Genomic DNA, 23,908 nt, shown 5'->3' on the forward strand with positions numbered 1-23,908 from the left:
GGAGTTGGTGCATATTAGTTTGACAGTGCCTCGTTGCGGGTAATAAATACCGAGGTTCTGATTGAACAAACTTCATAAAAATTGGTAAGTGTCAAGTTAGGAATGACATACATGCGTCCATATATATTTTATTAGTGTCCATAGACAATATCATTGATTTGCAGTACGTATAACTTTAGTGTAATTTTCAAAAGCCCCGAATGTTGGGAAATTTATGCGCTAGTGAAAAAATTCAAATACCGAATCATAGTTGTATATTTTATCTAAGTTATGTCAAAATTTCATGGAATTCCAAACAACAGCAGGCAATCCGTAGTCATTTTTATGAGCGGTATTCTGGCACGACGTAACGGTACTTAGCAGACATGGTGCGTACATTTTTTGGCGCGAAAAAGTGCGCTTTGTAACATTCCTAATGGTATGCTATAATTTATTTAGAATTCACCATACAGCCATAGCCTGATAGCCCAGTAGTCCGTCGATCAAGTATCAACTTCAAAGCTGATAATAATTTTGCTAATATGTCGCATAAATGTTGAATGATAGGTTGCCAACCTGTCAACCGGTTCAACAATGCATAAGTAGTCCATATTATTTAAATCATATTCTTCCATTGCCCATACTTCGTCAATGCTTACCAGTAATTCATGTACTTTTGTAGACAAAACCCAGCTTTTGCTTTTTGCTTGTCACCAATACAGCAATAGGGCACAGTTCTCCGATTCCAAGAATAGCCCTCACATTGGAAGACATGATTCATAACAGTGAGTACAAACTCCTCCTTTCAGCCTTTACGAGATTGTCTGGGCCTCCATATCGCCACAAATCAACTGCGCAACAAACTAAATGGGGTCTCATGTAGTTTCGTACTTAACATACTTCTAGTGGGCGTAGCATGACAATTTTTTCATGTATCAATCCTAATCCCCACCTGACTACACCATCCAAAAATTACGTCAACACGACGTCACAGTGACGTAATAGAGACCTTCAAACTATACGAACTGCTATGCAAGACGCGCAAACGAGTGACGTGATTGTGATTTCGTAGTGAAGTAATTTTTGGATGGCGTAGTCAGGTGGGGGTAAGGATTGATATATCAAAAAATTGTTATGCTACACCCACTAGAAGTACGTTAGGTACGAAACTACACGAGACCCACTAAATGGAAGCGCAATCTAAAAACTGCACCATTCAGCCATTGGATTCCTTGAGTAAAATAGTCCAATTTATGCCAGACGCCCTAGTTTCACAGACAAATAGAGTATTTGTTTTATTGAACCAAGTGTTGGGACATCTCGGAATAGTAAAACTGTGCCCTTCTGTCAATGCTTAGTTCTAACCCTCATTCAGTCATTGTCCTCATGTAGACAAAACCTAGCTTTTGCTTTCCGTTTTTGACCATAGCTAATCCCAGAGCAGCTGCAGCCGGCTTCGTCACCTTTTCAAAGCTAGTGGTAGACAATACAATACATTGATAAATGCAGGTTTAATATTGAACCATTGGTATCACCAGTCCGGGTATCAGTATGGCTGTAAGTAAGTCCTATATGAATCCAACTTGTACCTCAGTTAATGACACTGAACAAGTCTGAAAAAGCCTTTTTAACAAAACTAATATTTATATTGAAATATAAATGTTTAGCTTCTTAGGTAGCCTATTCTCTAGATTTTTGATATATTTGTATTTTGAAAAAACGGCATGAACCCGATTCAGAAGAATTGTATGGAAGATTATTTCAGTCTTTATTTTGATTTGTAAAAAGCTATGGCTTTGGCGGATGCCTGCATAGACTTGGAAAAATGTAAAGGCTTGCTACTTCCTGGATTGTCTAAGGTGATGCTATGAAATAATTGATTAAAAATACTAAACTTTTTACTATTTTGAATATCTTTTTATATTTTCGAGCTGGCATGGAAGATATGAAATATATATTTTGAATTAAAGCTTGTTTGACAGACAATATTGCATTATTCCTGTGCTTTTATCAAACTTTATATTCCTGTGAAGAACCGTATATTTGGTGTTTTTGATTCATAAACTCAATATGGTCCAGTTAAGTATGGCAGAAGCAGAATTGAATCATTGTGTAAAATAGGCTTCTCAGTTAGGATAACACTGTCCGACCAATTTAGATTTGAATAGCTCTAAATTTTCATTTTTGTACATGCTATTAATTTTCGACAGATGACAAGCCCTTCTTTTGATGAAAAATTATGTTTTTGTTTCAGATTCAGCAACAGCATCATAACTCACTCCCGTTAACATCAAGAGGTGGAAATTATCTTGCACATTTGCTGTTGAAACTACTTGCTTCATTGCTTAGCAGTCAACCAAAAAACGTTCAGGCAAAGCTAACAATTTTTGCTATTTTGATCATTTTTTCTTATAATAAATGCGATTTGGGGTAACCCAGTAAATTATCTATCTTAGGCACCAAATGTCCTCTAGTGCTATGTCTGTTGTATATTAACTATTGGTGTCAGAAATGCAACGGTTGAATAAGATGAAGTTGCAAGTTCATAGAAGCAAAATAATCGAATGTTATCTCACAAAGTTCTTTGAGAGGAATTTCAAAGAGTTTGTATGTATACTGCTTGTACTTGTATAAGAGTATACTGCTACAAACATGGGGGAAAAATTTATACTCTTTTGTGGCTCTAAATCTTTCGAGTAGATGGATGTATCCAGGGGCGCAGCCAGGGGGGGTACATGGGTCGTAATAATGTTCAATCTTCGAGATTTTTGGGTAGCAGACTCGTCCAAGACTCGTTTGGAATCGTCTGTCTGCGAAAAGCAGTTACATGCGTTGTCTTTCAGTTCTTTTTAATAAACTGGTAACAATATGATAATTATCGCTGAAAGTGAAGAAGCGCTATGCGCAGAATGCAGCTATCACGGGCGCGGGATTTCAAATTCGCGACGATTTCACTTTCAGTAATATAGGTCTAGACTCGACGCATTGCAATGAAAATTATAATTTATTAACAGTTAACTGCAACAAGCAAGAGTTTTACATTGAACGACGTTCTCAATCAGTACGATACATGAGCTTGGTTTTAAATAATTGTAATCGTTTTATGAAGTTATAAATACGGGAACATCAAATATATTTATTTTGGAAATGGATTGATATTTCGTGACGCACTCAAAAATAGTTTATGAACCATTGGCATTTGTCAAATGTCATTGATTTATGCCATTTCTTCATGTTTCATGATTGCTAATATTTCATTCTATTCTTATTTTACATTTTTCGCATTATTTCAATTAAAATCATGTGTGGCATTTTATTTTACTGTTGACAATGGGGTAATAATCGGCGATTACTAAAAGGTCGAAATGGGACATGCCAAAACAAAATAAAGAATTGACGCCTGTCAAGGGGGGCAGGGTCTGGCGACAAAGAGCCACATGTGTCGGTGTTTCTCTATCATCGGCATTTTCGGCATCACTTTGAAACTCTAAAACGCAAGGACACCCCGCGGAGTGAAGACTTTCGCATAGGGAAATATTTGAATTACGATTGCTGAATTAGCGAAAAAAAAATGCTTATTTTCTTGCTTGAAACAACGATAAACCAATTTAATCCTGTTGCCAAAAATAATAGCATGCATTATTAACAAACTGGTGATAATATGTTGATAAATCGCCACTAAAAGTAGAGAAGCGTTATGTGCAAATATCACAGGCATTTAAATTCGCAACGAATTCACTTTCAATAATATAAGTAACGGCGCATTGAAATGAAAAGTTGAATATTCTTGACCGAGGAGAATGGTCGGCGATTGCTGAAAGTATGACATGCAAAGAAAGGCTAATGAGACACAGCGCCGCACATGTTGTTTTGCCATCATCGGAACATCTTTTTAAAGACATATAAACGCGTTTTTATTTCACCGTAACCCCCCCCTTGAAAAAATCCTGGCTGCGCCCCTGGATGTATCCACCATAAAGCCGCACGTAGACGATCACCCGAAATCGAGCAAGCTATTTTTCTCATTTTTTCGTCGCATTGATCCCGATAATTATGAGAGAGATTGCTGGCGTTAGTGAGTTCTTTATCGTCGGCGCAGATTCAACTTCAAGGATATGAATTCTTTTATCTATTTCATCAATATAACAACAAGAACATTGGAACATTAGTTGATATTTACTGAATGTTATTTAATATAAGTATATTAAACTGTAGGATGCAAAGGAGCAAGTCTCAAGAAAGTTTCCTGAACCATTATCTAGATGGGCCTTGGAAGAAGCAGAATCTGCCCAGGAAAAGGGAAAGAAAAAAGTTGCCTTTTCTGTCGATAAATTGCATCATGCTTTGAAAGTATGTTATTAATCATCGCTTATCTTAAATATATTTAACTCTCTTATAACATTTTCCTGCAAATATTTTGTCACAATGGGTGTTCATGCATATTTGAAATAGGAATGCATATCTCATATTACCGGTAAATATAATTTACTCTTATAGTATTTTTCAGCAAATATTTTGTCACAACAGATATTTCGGAAATCTGAACAGAAATCCATCTGTAATATTTAAAATAAAAATGATTTGCAAAAATATCTTTAGAGAATTTGGCTATCTGTTACCTAACAGCCACCTAAAATTTCAAAACTATTATTCTGGAATCTTTTAAAAATTGTTCTTGAGAAATTGATTTATTTAGAAAATTCAATTTCCTGACTGATTCTGATTTATGCAATATTTCTAAAAATTATTTTAGGAACATAATCCAGGAATGGAGAAGCAAGTGACTTTGATATTTTCTGGAGTTCTGGAATATATGGCTTCTGATATTTTAAAGTTGACAACTAATTATGCAAAGAATATTTTAAGCAATGAAATAACAGACCAAGATATCAAAATTGCTATGTTTGCTGATAATGTAAGTGAAATCATGTTTTGTGTATAGCAGTTCTCGAGTAGGATAGGATTTACATATTTATCCCGGGGGAGAAAAAAGACGATAAGACGGCTTATCCATATGGCGAACCACGGCCTCTCGTCCGGTTACCATTCCAAGTCGGGTATGGGATTAGTTATATTGTTTGTATTCGGAAGCATGGACTTGGTGGTGGAGGAAGCCGTAACCGACCAGCGTAAATGTATTTATGAAATATTTTTTAGACCAATGTTAGTCACCCTCATACAAGCTTATTTCATATTCGCTAAAGATATGAGCGATACATATTTCAAGGTTCACAATCAATACTAAAATGTAATCTGTCATCTCTTATTATGCTCTTTGTCTCCATGAAACATTGTCAATGAGAAGTTCCCTTAATTTTGAAACACTGTAAGAAATCTCTGCTCAATTCAAATGTTGATTTTACTATTTGCTTAGGTATTGATGGACGTTTTTCACTGTGATGAAATGGAAGAAGATATGGTTGTTGTTCCTGATGTTATTTCAAGAAATAAAGGTAGCATAAACATTTATACATCTTCATTTTTTATTATGTGACCAGGGTTCAGATACAGTTTTACCCTATAAAATTGTAAATTCAAAAATACAAAACAAACAGAAAAAGGTTGATTCAGGTTATCGATATAACCATGTCATTCATATATTTTTAAATCAGTTTATGGCATTTATGGATCACTTTCATTTGTTGTGAAATTATTCCAGATGTTTGTCTATTATTGTATATCTATTTCAATATTGTTGAATATGTTGAATATTCTCTTATTTTGATTCTAATATTCGTATAATAGTTTGTAGGGCTCAAAAGCCTAGAATCCATTATTTAAAGAAGCTTACTCTCAAGACAGGTTGGCTGTTAAAGTTTATAAGGTTAAGTTGAGACAAATTTAAAAATGAAAATATTTGTAAAATTGTTTTAGACAATCAGTTAGCGAAAATTTCCCATTTTATGTTAAATCTCTTTGAAGAAAATGTTTCTCTTTAATTATTAGATGTATCATTATATCATTCATATTGCCTAAAATCAAAATATGTTAGCCTACAAAAGCAATTACACCATTAAACTTCTCATGTAATAATGGTGATCAAGGCCAATGTTAAGCTGATGTTCTTATTCACGTTTGCAGTTGAAAAGCATGTTTCCTATGAATCACTTGTTCGAGATTTCATGACAGAAGAAGCAAGCTATCTTCGGGATCTCAATTTAATCATAAAGTTGATTAAGAAGGAATTCGATGAAGCTCCGAACTTATTTTCAGAAAAGGTAACATAACGCTCTCTACTATTTTTTGATATTTGATTTATCCACTTTTTTTCTATTATTTTGAAAAGTCAAGCAATTATTTTATTATATTTGAAGTACCCGATCCAGAATTGTAGTGTTCGATTGTAGGACCGAAGTTGGTCTAAAAATAACGTTTTTTGTGATTTATGTGCATGCAACTCTTAGTTTTTGCACCTGAATTTCAAGAAATCGAGTACTGGAAATCGCTTAGTAGTACTGATATGATTGCTACATGTGTAAAGCTCAAAACTACACAATACTAACCAAGAATTATGAAACTTGTTAAAAAAATGCAACAGCAAGTTTCTTACGAATGCATACATTGGATAAATATCTATGTCCAACAGTCATTTTTTCCATAATAAAAAAATGGGATTTTATACTCGGTCTATCGAAAAAGGTTCGCCATTGCTGTACCAGATAGTCATCGCTCCAGTGAATTGCTCATTAGCATTTTCTCCAGTGAGTTTGATTTTGTCCAGTTACAAAATTACAGCCATTGCTTCTTGCAACTCCTCAATCAATGAAAAATTTGCGTCTTTACTTTACTCGTACATATTTCTAGAAATTGATTTTCTCTATCGTATTTCAAACAGGATATCGAAATAATATTCTCAAATGTTGGAGATTTAGCTGAACTTGCTGTCAAGTTAATCGGATTATTAGAAGAAGCTGTTGAAATGACAGATGAGAGTTGTCCTGTTCCTCTTGTTGGTTCATGTTTTGAAGATCTCGCTTTGGTAAGCAATACAAATACATAAAGATGAAATAGTAGTGAAAGGTATAAATATAAAATGTTATTCATTTGGATGTTACAGACTTTCTAAGCCGGAATGAATATTCTATCCATGGGCTGACTTTTATGAAATTTTTCTCCAAATATTATTATAATACTACATGTATATCAGTTGGAATAGTTATGTCAGAAATATCTAAATGGATCACTTGTAAATGTATCTCAATGTAATTTTCCTCGTCTCTTCTATATACTGGTATTATATGCAGGAAATGTAATATAAAGGAGATAACAAGCTTCTGTATATGGCTATACGATTAAATGCACGAGTCTTGCTATTTGTATAATGGTTGCCGTTATTTTGCTAAAATATATTTTTTTCTAAATTCTGATTATTCAATTTTTCATGTAACTATTATTTTTTAAATCGATAATTTGGAATTACATTTCGGTTGAATTATTTAGACATAGCTAATATATTACTGGGTAATTTTTGTCATTTATTGAGTAACGTGCTACAAGGAAGCATTGACTCTGTGTGTACGTGTGCCACAGGATATGAGCACAATATGATTCATGGCCTCATGAACACATCACATTTCGATTCGGCATTACAAACCATCCCTCGATTTTCAAAACTGAGAATGTGGATAATTGATTTTGTTATTTAGCACACAATATATAGTCTCTTCGAAAATGATTGCGTATTTTGTTAGGCGTTGTAACTACTTTGCGTTCGAAATCATTGATCAATGTTGTGCGTGAAATGAGCAGAGAATTTTAATTCTTCACATACCCACGGCTACAAATATTCTTTATTCTATTTATAAAAATTGTGCAACAGTATCATTTAACAAGTTTATTGTAGATTTCTTTATCCAGTATCAAATGATATTGCTTATATTCTTTTATATTGTTAGTAATTTGCATATTTTGTTTGTAATCCCCAATGTAAAAATTTACCCCGTCACTTGGAAACTTCCTGAGTATTTGGTATTAGTAATATATACAAATGTGTACTGGAAATTTTCTATTTAATCAATATATATCCCGTCCCTGCGTCTACAGTGAAGTCTGTTTTTCTGTGACTACTGCTTAAAATGATAACTTTTGAAAATTTTTGAAATTACAGTATGCCCAAATCAAGAATTTTGTATATTAAATAGAATTAATATTGAATCAATTTAATTTGTTTGGAACATCCCTGAATTCTACCTAAAATATAACAAAATTTGTCACTTTTTTATTTTTAGGAATGTAATTTTGAGTTATATTCTGACTACACAATTGCTATGATGAACAATACTTGGAGGGAAAGTTTCGATTCAATATTATCGAGACCCGAAGTAACAAAACATCTACAAAATGTTTGCCACGGTTTTCGTGATGTTGTTGCTTATGTTTTACCAAATCTTTTACTTGCACCTATCTATCACTGCTTCTATTATTTCGAGCAAATTGAGGTGAGCTGTGTTCTATGTAACCTAGATTTAAATGTAGGTCCTACTGTTTGTAAGTTGCAATGTGATTGGAATTATATTGTATTGTTGTTATTGACCGTTATGATAAACACTACGAACACTACTCTACTAAAATTTTACTGTAATGAATATTGCAAGATGGTTAGTTCAAGTTTCATGAGTCATAATGCCTAATTGTATTTTCAATTTAAATTTCGTAAATTAATATCATCTAAAATTCAAATATTGACTTGCAATTGTATGAATTGGAACCAGGTACGGAAATAGGATAGGGTGGGATTTTTCTGTTCATATTGGAGTAGGGTTGCCAGTTCAGGTAGGATATGGAAATAGTGTAAATTTTTTAATTGTTCCAATGTGTGACTTTGGATTGTGGTGGTAGCAAGATTCCGCCAATAATAATCCAACCCCTCTCCAGTGGGGAGTCTTGCAAATAATGTTGCACTAACATACCTTATATTTAAATCTACAGTATATGGTATTAGATGAAATAGGTTCTTTTTAGTCTGATACATAATATCTGGTATTTTTCTTCTGTTTCAATATGAACTGAAATCTATTGTCCGACTCTGAGATGAAGGATATTGTTATTACTAAATTTGAGCGTAAAGGATTGAGCCAAAGTTCTGTAATTTGCTGTTTTGAAGTGATTAGACCAGTGGGTTCCAAACGATGGGGCACATCCCACAAGAAGGCGTAGACATTTTTTGAAAGGGGTGTGAGAATTTAAAATAAAAATATTTGTTAGACTTGATCTTGCTTGCCTTATTTTGGATATTTGCATTTATTTTAATATTTACGTTCCATCCACATATTTTCAACATGGTTTTCAATTAAAACATACTTTCACCTGTTATTTGTAGCTTATTGTTAGCTGGTTATTTTGAGGTGGGCGCGAGATATTTTGAAAAGGGGGGGGGCAAAAAAAAATTGATAACCACTGGACTAGACTGTCTAATGTGAAGTTAATAAGGTTATTAGCAGTTCTACTAGTCTGTGAGTAATATGTCTCTGGTTTGATTCCTGGTTAGTCAATTCTTTTCATCATGCTCGTTTCTCAACCAGGATGTACTTTAAAAATTATTCGTTGATAGAGATACCTGTATGCTTCAACACTACTAACTCATACACTGACAATTATTTTTCTTTTGTTTTTTAGCTTCTAGAGAAAAAGTCACCGGACCCAGAAGATCGACAATGCTTAGTACAAGCATTGAGTGCAATTACTCCTATTAAACCTATATTAGAATTCAGGACTCAAAGTTTACCTAAATTGAGACCAAGGTACAATAAATTTATGCAAATTTTTCATGCATTTTCAGTAATTAGATTTGTTTTTTGTTGATTTTTTTGCAATTTTGATTTGATTTTGTAATATGTAATAATATAGATACAATCTTATGAAATGTTCAAGCAAAAGTAATAGCACAAAACTTCCAAAACCTGATTTTTTACCCGTTTTCAGCCCAGGGGAGAGAAGGGGGGTGAGCGGTCTCGTACAAGTATTTTTATTGAACATAACAGGGACCGCAATGACATAGTGGTTTGAGTATTTAAATTTAAATATTTTTTCGTCGCCAGGTAATGAAGATGGCGCATACCCCATAATCGCTGCCTAACCCAAGATGTGATAAATTAAGTAGGCGATGTTGAACCCGAACTATTGCGGTTTCTTCCCTTTCAGAGTTTTATTTTGTGCCATCAGTTACTGAGCTTGTGCTTCTCTCATATAGATCTGGATTATTTTCAAGTTTTTATTTTTATTTTGGATATCACTGATTTCTTTCAAACTCTTGTTAGATATTTGATCTAATCTGGATTAAGTTTGAACAAATGAAACAAGAAACAAACAAATTTGGGTTCGAAATATGATAACGGCTGCATAAGCTGAATTGAGTTGTCTAAATATTTTCTTGCATTACAGTGAAGCTAGTTTACGTATCTCTTGGAGGGGAGGACCTCGTGAATCTCGAATGTCTGATATCGAAAAAAGTATTGATGGTTGGTTGGGAAGAACAATTAGTCAAAGTTGTAACGAATTTCTTCATGAGGTGAGTTTGCAGTAGAGGATTTAGGTGATTAAATTGAGTAACTCCAAGTCCAACCTATGAACCATTTAAAAATAGCTCTGTTTTCAACTCAAAATTGACGATTAATTCTTACTCAAGTTTGAAACCATTTTTTTTTTCGACTTCACAGCTTTGTGATATGCTCACGATATTAGTACTTTTGGACAACAAGTTTATCTCAGTCATTGAGACCTCGAAAATAATATCTCAGTTTGGAGTTGTAGTGGTATCTATTTTTAAATTGGTTAGCACACGCTGAATAAATAAGCAAAGATATTTACTAAGAGAAAAGACAACAATGTTATCTTCTTTCTGGACCTTGTAGACCTAAAATCACAATTAACAAATATATTTTTGATGTTTCAGGGACCTTTGTTACGAGTTGGTAACAAGAGATCATCAGATCGCCATGTTTTTCTTTTTGATTTTTTAATGGTTTCATGTAAGAGCAATCAAGCTAGACTGCCCACTGTTGCTGCTGCGTATGAATATAGACTCAAGGAGAGGATTTCTGTCAGAAAAGTTAGTTTATTATCTTCGAAATATATATATTATATATTTGACCATCAATTTTGAATTTTTTAATATCCACTTATTCTAAAATTCAGCTTTTGCTTCGCAATTAATTTCAAATAACTCTAATTTAACATAACATCAACTTCGATGATTCGACCACAGTATCATTTTAGATTGTTCAAAATATTTTTTCTACTGTTCTTGGACTTCACCAGATAGTCAACAGTCAAGTTTTATTGCCATTTACATTTTGTTATTAAATATGGAGTAGGTTGTCACTGAAAGGACCATAATTTAAGATGATGGCTAGAGCGCTCGACCTAACTACGTTGTTGGCATCGCTGGCTATATATTTCGGGCGCAAACCTGACACCTCACATGTGGTGTGCTAAATTGGGTGGGTGACGCCGAACTGGAAATCGTCCAATCCTTCCAAATAATAGTATATTTTTATATACCCAGTTTACATGATCAAAGTAAAGATGTGAAAATGCTGCATAAAAAAGTAATATGATAATATGACTATTGTGCCAATATTTTACTTGCAATTTTTTATCTCCCAGGCCACTGTAAGAGATATTATTGATGAAGGAGGAGTGGAAAAGAACCAGTTTGAAATATTAGACGGAGAGAAAAAAGAATCTCATATCTTTCAAACGAAGACGAAAGTGGACAAGAGAGCTTGGATGTCTCACTTAATTCGATTAAAATATCGATCAACTTTCGACAGAATGCTCGATCAGATCATCAGAGAAGAAGCAGCAAATCAAGTTTTACGACTGCCAACACCCGATAAGTGAGTTCAAATTGCCGAAAAAAGTTGTCTGGCATATCGTTTTCGAATATCCTAAACAGTACTGGTCTAAGAAAGGACCCTTGTGGAAGTCTCAGGGGAACAGTTTTTTGAATGGCATTATGCCTGTTGGTTGATTATAATTTTATTTTAAATTGATTTCTGTAGCATAAATAGAACACTGTTACGATCATCCATGACATACATTTTCTAATTTATGGCGTTAGGAATACACTTTTTAATTGGTTGGCTACAGCTTCCACCACCATGAAACAATTTACTGTGTCAGCTATACTCAACTCTCAACAGACTCCTGCCGTCAAACTTTGTGCTGTTTTGACCTTTCCTTTCTTTCAGAATAGATATATAAATACAATTTTTCTTTTCTACATTAACAACGTTTCCCAACCGGGATGAATTCCTCTCAGTGAGAAATTTTGCTTAGTATTCGACTGGCGCATAATTCTAGCTAAAAATCCACTATTTTGACCGTTTTGGAACTTATTATGCTTTCCTCACTTGGTTTTTAATCTTTGATGGATCCTTACCTAGTGTTACGCACAAGTCTAATCTCGGCTTTTGGGCAGTTTGAGTAGTTTGTGTAAATGTGTGTATAAACCTTAATGCTAAATAAATGAATAATATTAGTGATATTACAACAGATATACTTTCTCCCTAAGAAAGACAACATTTTGGATGAATGACTATACGAACAATAATCCATTTCAGGTATCGTTTTGCTGAACCAGACAGCAATCAAAACTTAATTTTGGAAGAAAATGACACCACTTCAATTGATGGTCAGAATAATGCAATCAATAATAACAATAATACCCAATATGATGTCATAAAAGGTGGAACAGTTCTTAAACTTGTCGAGAGATTGACTTATCATCAATATTCGGGTATATATGTGGCATTTTTTAATCACTTTCTAATATTTTATCAGTTTCTTTTGTAATTCTGTTTTAGTTCACTATTATCAAAATATCCCTAATTACCTGTATGTTATAATTTTATATAAACTTTTGAAAAATATGAGGACTTTTGTCCTCTTTTGGTATATATAATAATAAGATTTAAAACACTACCACAAATGAAGCAACATGGATGGATCTTAGCTACTACATTATTTTAATGCAACTTTTACTAAAAATATTCCTATATCATTATATTATATCAGACTAAGTTGAGGTCTTGTTAGGGTGGGTACTGATGCCAGCCATTCAATTTGGCTGTTTACAAGATTTATCAGTCAACTGTTAAATTATTTTATCTTAATTATTGTGATTGGTCTTACAGATCAAGGTTTTTCAAAAACGTTTCTGACAACATTCAGATCATTTTGTAAACCAAAAGAACTGCTCGATCTTTTGATTGAAAGGTATGTATTCAAGATTAAGCTAATGTTATCAAACTAAATGTTTACATTTTTTAAGAATATATCGAGACAGTAATTACTTGAACTTGAGTAATTACTTGCTGATCATTTTTGTGCTTATTTTGTCTTTATTAAATCTATCTATACACTACGCTCCGACCTCCTGAAGTATGCGCACCAAGATGGCGTACAACCTGAACTCAGGTTGTGTACCAGAACCAGGTTAGGGTTCAGGTTATGCGACATCTTCGTGAGCATACTTCAGGAGTACCCTACGCTCATATTTCAAATCAAAATTGTTTTATTTTATGATGTGAATGGAACATTGGTACCATATGTTGAGTAGTTTCACGATATCATTTCAGTTATATGTTGTAAAAGAAATGAATGAACGTGACTTGGTTTAATTGAAACTCTAGATTAAAGATACTGAAATTACTCAATTTTAATGTAACTTTACTATATTTAACTGTCGGATTTAAATATTCAAATTGTGTCTCGAAACTTTTAGATACAAAATACCAGAACCTCCACCAACACCAGAGCAACAGCTTGCCATTGATAGAGGTGAATTACCAAACAGAGAAGATTTGAAAAGATTTCGTAAAGAATATTTAACTCCAATATCACTTCGGTAACTACTTTTCAAATAACCTATCATTATCTTTGGAATACATACAAGAGGGGGGCTAATTAGATTAATCATTAAATTGAAAGTATTAATGTCATGAACATCAAAATCCCAATTTCTCATAGCGATGATGGTGACCCATTATTATATCCATACTTTGCATTCAGACAATTGTAAATCAAAAATTAAATTTGTTACATCATTGTCACAGTTTAAGCTTGTATATTCACAACAATTCAACTATACCGGTATTTTATTTATACTTGTATCCGGTATCGGCCCATTCTCTCATGCCTGTGAATATCCTCCGCATCTAATTTTGGCCCACGGTTCTTAATTATACTCACCAGTATCGGCCCCTTGTGGGTGCTTCACTCTCATGGCCCTCCAATATTCATCCGTTTCTAATTTTGTCACCCGGTCGATCAACTTTGGGGAACCACTTGTAAAGAGCCTTGTTCAGAGGAAAAAGTGTGAAAAAGCTTCATATTGAAAAATAAATTCTTATCTTTCAGTGTGATGAATGTTATTCGACAGTGGCTTGAACACCATTGGTATGATTTTGATCGCGATGAAGAATTATTAGCGGAAGTCGAAAAGTTTATCGGATCTGTTCGTGGAAAAAACATGAAAAAATGGGCGAGAACTATGTTGAAGATTATTGAAAGAAAGAAAAAGAGTAGCGAGAATAATTATCCCGAGTTAGTCTATTTCTTTATCATTGTTATCTTAATAAGCAAGAAGATTTTGAAGTGAATCATGAGAATTTTTTTTTTCACCTCTGAGCAGGGATGGCCAAAATCGAATATATTACTATTCCAAATACAATCTGAGAAAATATTTTTGAATATGAAATATCGAATCCATTCTAAATTAAGGAGTTTAAAAGGAAAATAACATGAACAACTATATCTTGATCATACATACATTGATCATATCTAAGATGACATGAATATAAAAGTCATTGTTTTCTGTATGTTGTTTGTTACCAATTGAGATATCTAAATTATTCCTAAATTCAAAAATTTACTTGATTGGAAATATTGAATTTTGAATGTATGCTATTCGTTTTGGACATCCCTGCCTTGGAGTCAGAGACAAATATCTTGTCAATCAGGGATCGGGAGTCCTGCGCTGTTTTCCAAATATTCAGATTCTGGTGTGAAGTCACCAAGACAGAATATCTCTAAATTCACATCTTTCTTGCGAAATAGTATTTTCTCGAAAGTTTGGTCATTAAACGAAGAAAAACAGGTACTCCCGTAGTGTGTGTACCAGGTTAGGGTTAGGCCATAATTTCATTCCGATTTTTCTTATTTTCAGTTCTATTATGAGTTCGCGGACTGTCTGTGTTAGCCAAGTGAATATACCATCTGTCCATAGGTTTCAGTCCCTTTACACAACTTGATTAAAGTAGGAGAACAAAATTAGTTACCTCCATATTGTTACACACACTTCTGGAGCGCTAAAAATATACATCACTGGCCATAGAACATCATGTGTAACATATTTTAAACTTATTTAATATTAATTCATCCCATTTACTGAATATTATTTTTAGATTTTCATTCACTGAGGAAGCACCACCTGTTGAATGGAATCTGACCCATGACCCTTCAAAATTTAATTTATTTACTTTGCATCCAATCGAAATTGCCAGACAACTTACTTTAATTGAGTTCAGTTTATACAGGTATGTCTGATTTTAAATTTGTGTAATTGCTGTTGTATAAAATAAATGTTGTTCTCTCTATTATACATTTAAAATGGTAAAAACAATATTGATTTTGGATCCATGCATGATTTTTCTTGTATAATAAATCAATTATAGTTCAAGTTTAATTATAGTCAAGTTCATAGCCTATTAAATTTATTTGACTGGAACGGCATTTCATTCCGTGATCTTTCACCTGCGATATCAAATTAGTTTCAACATGCTATTGACTGGGTATTGCACATTGCTTACACACTTGTATAATTTTCAAACAATTTTTTTTTCCATTTACAGGAGAGTTCAGCCTTCAGAATTGATAGGGTCTGTATGGACTAAAGTTGGCAAGGAAACAAATTCTCCAAATTTATTAAAAATGATTCATTTTTCTACGAAAATAACAAGATGGATTTCTAAAACTATAATTGAAGTAAGTGTTCATTTTCTGAATGCTATCGGTTATAACTTTCACTGTGACAAGCATGAGCCATGGTCACTTCTATTATGGCTCAAACTTGGGTCCGAAATAAAGACAAAAAAGAAAAACATAAATATATGACATGTGGCACTGTATCGTTTGTCTAATTTACTGTGTTTCAGTGTTACCAGACAAAATATTTTAGCGTAAATACCCACTTTCGAGACTTCGAAAGCACTTGGTCTATTGCCCGGGTGTGCAACAGGCGGCCCGCTGGTCATAACCCGTCCGTCAAAGCCATTCAGTGTGGCCCTTGTAAACACTCAATTTTTCCCCATCAAAAAAATCCTAGTCCGACCTATTTTTTTAAGGTGATCACATGGGTGAAACTATATAATGTTTTTTGCTCTTGCTGCTGCGTTATATCTGCGTTGTTTTGCTTGGTTTCATTATTACCACAAGGCAGAGTAATAGCCGGATTCTCTCTTCATGCTTTCTCGCATGGATAAACTAAATTTATTGTGGGGCTCGGCTAGATGTCTGAAGTTCTGAAGTTGGTTATATGGCCCATCGACAAAAATTGTTGCGCACTCCTGGTCTAGTATTTAAAAAGATAGTGAATTTGTTCCAACAAGAATTTCTTTGTTGAAAATGACGTAATTCAGAATACATTCAATATTCCATATTAGAAAATAATATTTCAGAACGTATTGGGAACAGTAAATTGCTCTATTATGTCAAGCTTTTTTCGTATGTTCAACCTATTATTCAATATTTCCATATTTACATTATTTTCAGATTTCAAATCATGATGAAAGATTGGCTGCAATGAATAGAGCTATAGAAGTCATGCAAGTTATGAAACAATTGAATAATTTCAACGGATTGTTAGAATTTGTTGCTGCTTTCAATTCTTCTGCTGTCCACAGACTTAATCATACCAAAGAGGTAGGTAGAGTATCATGCAACCTGTTTCACTAGTCTTGTGTAGTCGAATACTCAACTTGTTCCATTTTTGTGTTGACAGGCACGGCTGTTAAGGTTTTTCACACTTTTGTACTGAACAAATTTTTTTATTTGTCATTTACATAATTTTCTTGTGAATGAGTCTTGGATGTAATGTAAAAACCTTCCAAATTCCCAAAAGAAGCGTTGTTTAATTAGTTTTTGTTATCTTATTTTTTATTTTAGAGTTTGTCTGATCGATACTCAAAAATAAGAAAAGAATGCATGGATATGTGTGATTCGAGATTGACAAAAACATTAGAAAGATTGCGATCAATTGATCCACCTTGTGTTCCCTTTGTTGGTAAGTTTTTTTATCAGGCCATTATATTGGACCTGATTTTTTTTATTGATCCTGGTTATGGGTAAAACCATTTCATGGCATTTCCCAGCATAGGCATCGCCACAGGATTTAAACCTGCTGGGACTGGGGTGAGAACTGACTAGTTTTATTGTTTTATATGTAAGCTGCTAAAAGGCCATCATATTCAGTTTTTCGAGGGCCCAATATTTTATCCCAAATTTTTGGTACACACCTTTATATGGTATTAAGTGGAGTTCATTTAGCGTTTCGCTTAAATCTTTTTTGACGTCTCTGTAGTCAATTGTGTCTATATTCCTATTTCTTATAGTCCTTCGTGTCTATATTCATGCATTGCTCTTTTAGGTAGGATTGCTAAATTCAATATTACAAGCCCTAAACAGCAATAGTAACACTGTTATATATCTCCTTATGTTATATATATTACTCATTTTAATGATTTAATTTTTGTTTCAGGTACTTTTCTTACAAATATTTTGAAAACAGAAGAAGGTAATCCACATTTACTTCCCAACTATCCTGAAAATTTGGAATTAATAAATTTCAGCAAAAGGTAAGAGTTGTTCCATTTTTTATATATTTCTGCGTTCATTATGTCTAATGACAAAAGTCAGACAAGTTAATTTTCTTCTATCTTTCATTTTTATTCTGCATAGCTAAGTAAGTGGCTAAGTAGATATTTAACAGTTAATTACGAGTACCTTGGCAAAATTTCTCTTTTTATATATGCGTGACGATGATTCTAGTAAAAATATAAAAAAGCCAACACTCAATCGACTTGGTTGTTAGTATCAATCTGAGAATGCGCTCCAGAAGTGTGTGTACCAATATTGAGGTAACTAATTTTGTTTGCCTATCTTACATCAAGTTGTGTAAAGGGACTGAAACCTATGGGCAGGGGGTATATTCACTTGGCTAACACAGACAGTCTCCAAACTCGTAATAGAACTAAAATAAGGAAAATCGGAATAAAATGACGGCCTCACCCTAACCTGGCACATTCTCTACGGGAGTACCAAATCTTTTGTATTGTCTGAGTACTTATACTTTTCTGAAACCTTATTTACAGTGGAACCTAATAAAATTTTAATTAATTAATTTTTATTTTGAATTTCTGATTTTAGGAGGAAAGTTGCTGCGATCATGCTTGAAGTTCAACAATATCAAGCTATGCCATACAATCTAACGTCTGTTCAAACAATCAAAGATTTCTTCATCAATCTTGACCCATTAGATGGACGAACAGATAAACAATTTAATGATCATTTATTTCACACTTCACTGAAGATCGAACCCAGGGAAGACAGACCACCTAAATTTGTAAGTATTTTGATTTCACTGAAAAGTAAATTTTTCTCGCTTCTTTTATTTAGCGCTACTGATAGTTATAATATAAATAATTGGTTAAACATAATCATACCAGACGTGAACTGGTAATCGGACCATAGGCCATGGTTGATCATATGATGAAGTCAACTTATTGCTTTTCCTCGGAATGCGATAAAGTAATGTTGTGCAAGTCAATTAGTGTTAGGAATATAATTTGCTTATTTATCATGGGGGGAGGAAAGTGGATAAGATGGATTAATCTTATGGTGGACCCAGCCTCTCATCCGGTTACTAGCAATAATCAGAACCATCCTGTGGTGGCGAGAAGTAGAGCAATCCTCTCCTCTGCAGTACCAGATTTTAATGTTTTTTGTCGCCTGGAGTTCTTTATCAAATTTCAAGATTAAAAATTAGAGATAGTTTTAAATGATATAGTTGGAATTTTGGTATTACAAGTTGGATTTTTGAACTCGCGAATAAAAGTATTTTTACTTTTCATTCTGAATTTCTTACTTTTTTTTTCTAAATTGAAGATATGTCTTATTAATTTGTGTGTGTGACTTTATTTCGAATAATGTTCACTAATGCTTGTACTGTTAGTTTTTCTGCAAATGTAACTTTCAGTAACTTTGTTTTCAGCCCCGTTCTTTCACTGACAAGGAAATCAAATCACCAGGCACTGTGCCTGGTAAGCGACACGTGTCTCGGACTCTCACTAAAGAAGATTTTAAAAACATGGACAGAATACCAATCAGAAGGGATCATAGTCTAAGACTTTCAAACTCAGATAAGAGACATTCGTTAATTTTATCACCGACTCAAAAGCGAGAAACTTTCGATACGATGTCGGTACGAAATTTTGTCTTTACGGATACTGGGAAAACACCATCACCAAAAGAAGAACCTCCTGCGCCACCCCGACCACCTAGAGAGCCCCGATCTCAATCTCTGCATGGAATTGACCTTGTCTCAGCTCCGCCTACGATGTCAGATCGCTCACGGTTTAACTTTGATTTATCCACTTCAAGATTGGGTCCGAATTTCAACAACCCCCTATCTGGTGCCCCACCACTTTCTGCGATTCCTCCTACACCTGCAACCGCTCCTGCTCGATCATTTACAAATGGAACTCACACCCCACTCGAATCTGGTCAAATTTCACCCCCTTCTGCGCAGTTAGATTTAGGGGAACCAGAATTGATTCCGCCACCCCTGCCTCCAAGAGAACCATGGAGGTTAAATGGGGGATATTCAGAAAGGCACCCACTTTATAATAAAAATTCTATTGATAGATCGTCACCCCCTTCGACACCTCCTCCCATACCACCTCGTGACCCCCCAAACATCCCCCCTCGTGCACCTGTGAGGTCAATGCCGTATTCTCGCAACTATGACATTCAACCTGGTACGCCTCACATTAACACAAATGGGGGTCGATATGTCGTCGACCCCACTTGGGACCCTTCACCCACTGTTCAAATCCCATATGCACACGGAGTCAGTAATTTTCATAGTTTCGAAAATTTACCCCAACAAGTGGATCCTGATCCCAGGGTCACTACAGTGGTCACTCCGACTGCATTTGATTTCACAGATTTCTCACAATCGCTCGGGGGAACTCCACCCAGGGGAGGTTGGGTTTCTGGTGGAGCTCCTGCTATGAATGAACACCCCCGTTTCACATCGAATGATGCCCCCCCACCCATCCCAAGAAGACAGCCTAGTTCGACAACTTAAGCGAAAATGAGAATTAAACCTTCAAAAAATAAATCATGCAACTTGGCGAACTTTTTTCCACAACTAGTATAAGGGAAGCTTTGCACAACCGGCTACTTAGAATTGCACATTGGCGGGTCGAAGTTTTCTCATCCCTGCGATCGAACCACAATCCTGAGAGCAGTTTTGTTCTTGTCCTCGAGGTTCGCAAGGGTCAATTTTTTGGACGACAAGGCTATTCATAATTATATACATAAGCAGTTTCATTTGCAAGGTTCAATTTGATGAACGACCGAGCTATTCTCAATAACGTATGCTGTAAATTCTCAATAACTCATCCTTGTTAAGTGTTGTAATGTTTGTTGTTTTTCAATATAAATCTTACTATTCTTCTAACTTGAATCGTGTGATATTTGTTCGAGCCTTCTCTCATTTAAGAATTATATCTCAGTGGTCGGTACTCGCATATATATTCACAGCATTACATGTTTTTGTAAACAAAAAGTTCGACGAAACGTTTATTATTTGCAGTTTTTCTCTCCCTTTGTTTTTTCGAACTGTAATGATTTTATTATTTTTTTTCTTTTTTCAGCTTTTCTGCCATTAATATTGTTCCATTTCTAAAATATGTGCTTTTATGCTTGCGAACTCGTTTGTGGAATGACAATTTTAGCAAAACCTGAAATTTTTCAATTTTTATTTTTTTCACCCACCATTATTTGAATGAAGTATATTTAGAGAAATCATTTGAATGAAATGTGAATTTTTTTTTTTTTTTTAGAATTCAAAAATTTGAAACTTATTTTTGTTCTATGCAAGGGAAGAGTCCTGCTGTACACTAACACAAATATACACAGAAATACGTTTGTGTTAGTGTGAAACAGGTGTGTTAGTGTTCAGCAATACTCTTGAATTGCATGTATATTATGGTCATTTTTATTCATGCTACAGCATCTTTGCATTAAACGCATACCGGTCCACTAATGCAAAGCATTGAGGAAGGATTGGCAGTTAGTTTCTCGTAACCTCCACTGAGTGAATTTTGTTCTGTTAAAATTTTTTATTGTAATGGTGGTATACATTGATTCTATTGAAAGATTAAAAAATGTAGATACTTATTGCAGGATAAGATTATAGAATATCAAAACAATTCAGTTGTCGAAGGAACTTATCCCCAGTTTGAACACAAGAAGAGTGGTCTGGTTCTTTGTATCCGTACCACCAGCTCAAATCTTTTCAAGCAAAACTCAATTATTAGATACATGTGTCGCTCGTATTCTAATTAAGATTTTTTTTGTCTCATCTATTCCTTGATGAAATAATAATTCACTAAATCACTATGTACTCTTTTAATGAAATACTTTTCATTCTTTATCATATTCTACAACAGTGGTTCTGATACTTTCAAGCCACACCCCCATTATAGAATTTTTCAAGTCTCGTGCCCACCTCGAAAATAAAAGCTACAAATAACAGTTATATCGTCATTATATCGTTTACTGTTTGTTTTGCTAAAATTGTCATTTTCAAACTGGCTCTGTTTTTGCTTTTACTATTATTACTGCTAGAGTATTATTTGGTCACAAATTGACTAACAATCGTTTATTATTTATACATTATGTGAGCAAGTGAGACTAATAATAATAAATAGTTTTCATTATATTTCTTGTTCAAACTCTTTTAAAGAATGAAGTTCAAGAAGTAGAAACTTAGAAAATTCGGAAATGAGTGGACATTTCCAAATTCTAAAAATGGGATATTCGTATATAATAATATGAATGTATTGCGACATCTCGCGTTCGTGAGATGGCGCGATAGAAATGTATAATATTGGGCTAGAAACTAATTGGATTCGAGAAAATGAAGAATCGTCGACACGTGTAGTGAAGACAATGATAAATTTACCTTCGGAATATACAAGTGCGCTAGACCAGAGAGCATTCACGTTTGAAAATGCTTTGTAGTGTGGATAGTATCAGAGAACTGGGAGATTGTTGTCATCGGTACCGTATCGACTGGCACTCTAATTTCAAGGCCGAATGAGAATCTTGTAAATCACTCAAAAGTAGTAATGTCAAATGCGATTTACATAATCGGCAAACTTTTTGACTATCTTGTGGGACATTTTTGCATTCCGTAAATCGTGTTCCGATTCTGCCGACAGTGTAATACATAGGCTATACAGGGAATTTGTTTCGCTGATCTTTAATAAACCAAACTTTCATGTGTTCATTCAAAATTCCTATCGAAGAGCTTGTGGAATATATATATATATATTCATATCGAATTCATTCATTTACGGACAACCACGAATTTGAAGTATATACTCGTTTCTCAGAGATAGAAAGTTTCTACGAAAGTTAAGTTGTTGTTAATGACATTAAAAAATAGTTTTCGTACTACAGATCATGGTGTGTGACATCTTATTTAATGTGTGACCCGCGACAAAGCTGGAATATGTTTTGCAGCCTCATAATGCATTCGGGTTGGACATGGCTGAAGTAGAGGATGAGGATAGAATAGATGGAGCTCATGCGGTGGTAGCGCAGGAGATCGCAAAACGACAAGCTAGGAGAAAATTGACATAGGATGGGTATCTGTTATCCCGTACTCCAATCTATTAGTTGCAGGTGCCACGGAATTTGAGTTGTCATCTTGAGTTTAATAATTTTCGTTTCGCGTAGATTTATCAGCTAACAGTAATGTAGCATGGACATATAATTTTTCGATGCGTGAATCGTCAATTTGATATGAAAACTTATATTTAAAGTTGAATTGAAGCTGTTTCAAATATATATAGTCAGTCGAATAGCCATTGATGTCTTTAAAAAATTATTACCGCACATGAAAACGAGTGTTGGTGAATTGCTACGACAATTCACGTCAAAATCCAATTCTTCGAAATGAAATTTCACAGGATTTTAAATTGTTTACATACTTTTATAATAAATTATCAATGGGGGTGTTATATTATGTTTTGCTTCAGTGGTTTGCTTTGTGAAAATTTCGATATACTTTACAAGACCTGTATTATCTGAAGTATCTTCATCTAAATATTACACACCGTGTCTATATATGCATAGCCTGATTTATCGATGATTATCCCATGGTCATACATTTACCACATATAATATATATAATGTAACGACCTAGAAAATTGAATTATTCATAGGCTTAAAGTGCGACTTAGCTCACCTGAGTTATTGTACTGAATTTCAAATAGATCTTTGAAAGAGCCCGAGGCTTCATAACAGTATCTGGACATTTTATCCTCCGTAACTGTATCAAATATAATCTTAGGATCTGAAGATCACAATGAATTTGAATAGGTAATTCAAATGTAATGAAAGGCAAATATAGAAATAGAGGTAGGTATATTTCAATTAAATTGCAACATATTGACTATTCGTGTAGTGCATTTTTTTACAATATATATACAATAGTATATATAAAATATATCATATACAATATACTGTATATATATACATCTAGTCTTTTTCGCCAGGACTTCGTTAGCAAAAATGCCTTCTCAATGGCGGCAAAATCATGGAACTACGATTGTTAAAGATTAGTGCTGCGGTC

At 34.1% G+C, this 23,908-nt stretch overlaps 1 protein-coding gene across 1 annotated transcript; it reads left to right on the top strand.

Annotated features, from left to right (window-relative positions):
- Positions 1-1,626: 1,626 nt before the first annotated feature.
- LOC120329228 (son of sevenless homolog 1-like) lies at positions 1,627-21,988 on the top strand. Its single transcript, XM_039395784.2, has 23 exons — positions 1,627-1,838; positions 2,234-2,350; positions 4,195-4,329; positions 4,733-4,894; positions 5,354-5,432; positions 6,061-6,197; positions 6,815-6,958; positions 8,208-8,417; positions 9,595-9,719; positions 10,360-10,486; positions 10,871-11,026; positions 11,584-11,816; positions 12,543-12,718; positions 13,116-13,197; positions 13,706-13,828; positions 14,341-14,526; positions 15,387-15,518; positions 15,834-15,966; positions 16,753-16,902; positions 17,146-17,263; positions 17,738-17,834; positions 18,406-18,601; positions 19,250-21,988. Exons 1-23 carry the CDS (start codon positions 1,770-1,772, stop codon positions 20,345-20,347), a joined length of 4,185 nt encoding a protein of 1,394 aa, XP_039251718.2. The 5' UTR covers positions 1,627-1,769; the 3' UTR covers positions 20,348-21,988.
- The last annotated feature ends 1,920 nt before the right edge of the window (positions 21,989-23,908 follow it).

This window comes from Styela clava, chromosome 12, assembly GCF_964204865.1.
Source record: "Styela clava chromosome 12, kaStyClav1.hap1.2, whole genome shotgun sequence".
Classification (NCBI taxonomy): domain Eukaryota; kingdom Metazoa; phylum Chordata; class Ascidiacea; order Stolidobranchia; family Styelidae; genus Styela; species Styela clava.

Excerpts from the sequence above, each read along its gene's own strand:
- LOC120329228 (XM_039395784.2), top strand. The coding sequence starts at position 1,770 with ATGGCTTTGGCGGATGCCTGCATAGACTTGGAAAAATGTAAAGGCTTG. Across the intron at positions 12,719-13,115 it reads GACTTATCATCAATATTCGG|ATCAAGGTTTTTCAAAAACG; the intron begins GTATATATGTGG and ends TTGGTCTTACAG. Across the intron at positions 14,527-15,386 it reads AGCGAGAATAATTATCCCGA|ATTTTCATTCACTGAGGAAG; the intron begins GTTAGTCTATTT and ends TATTATTTTTAG.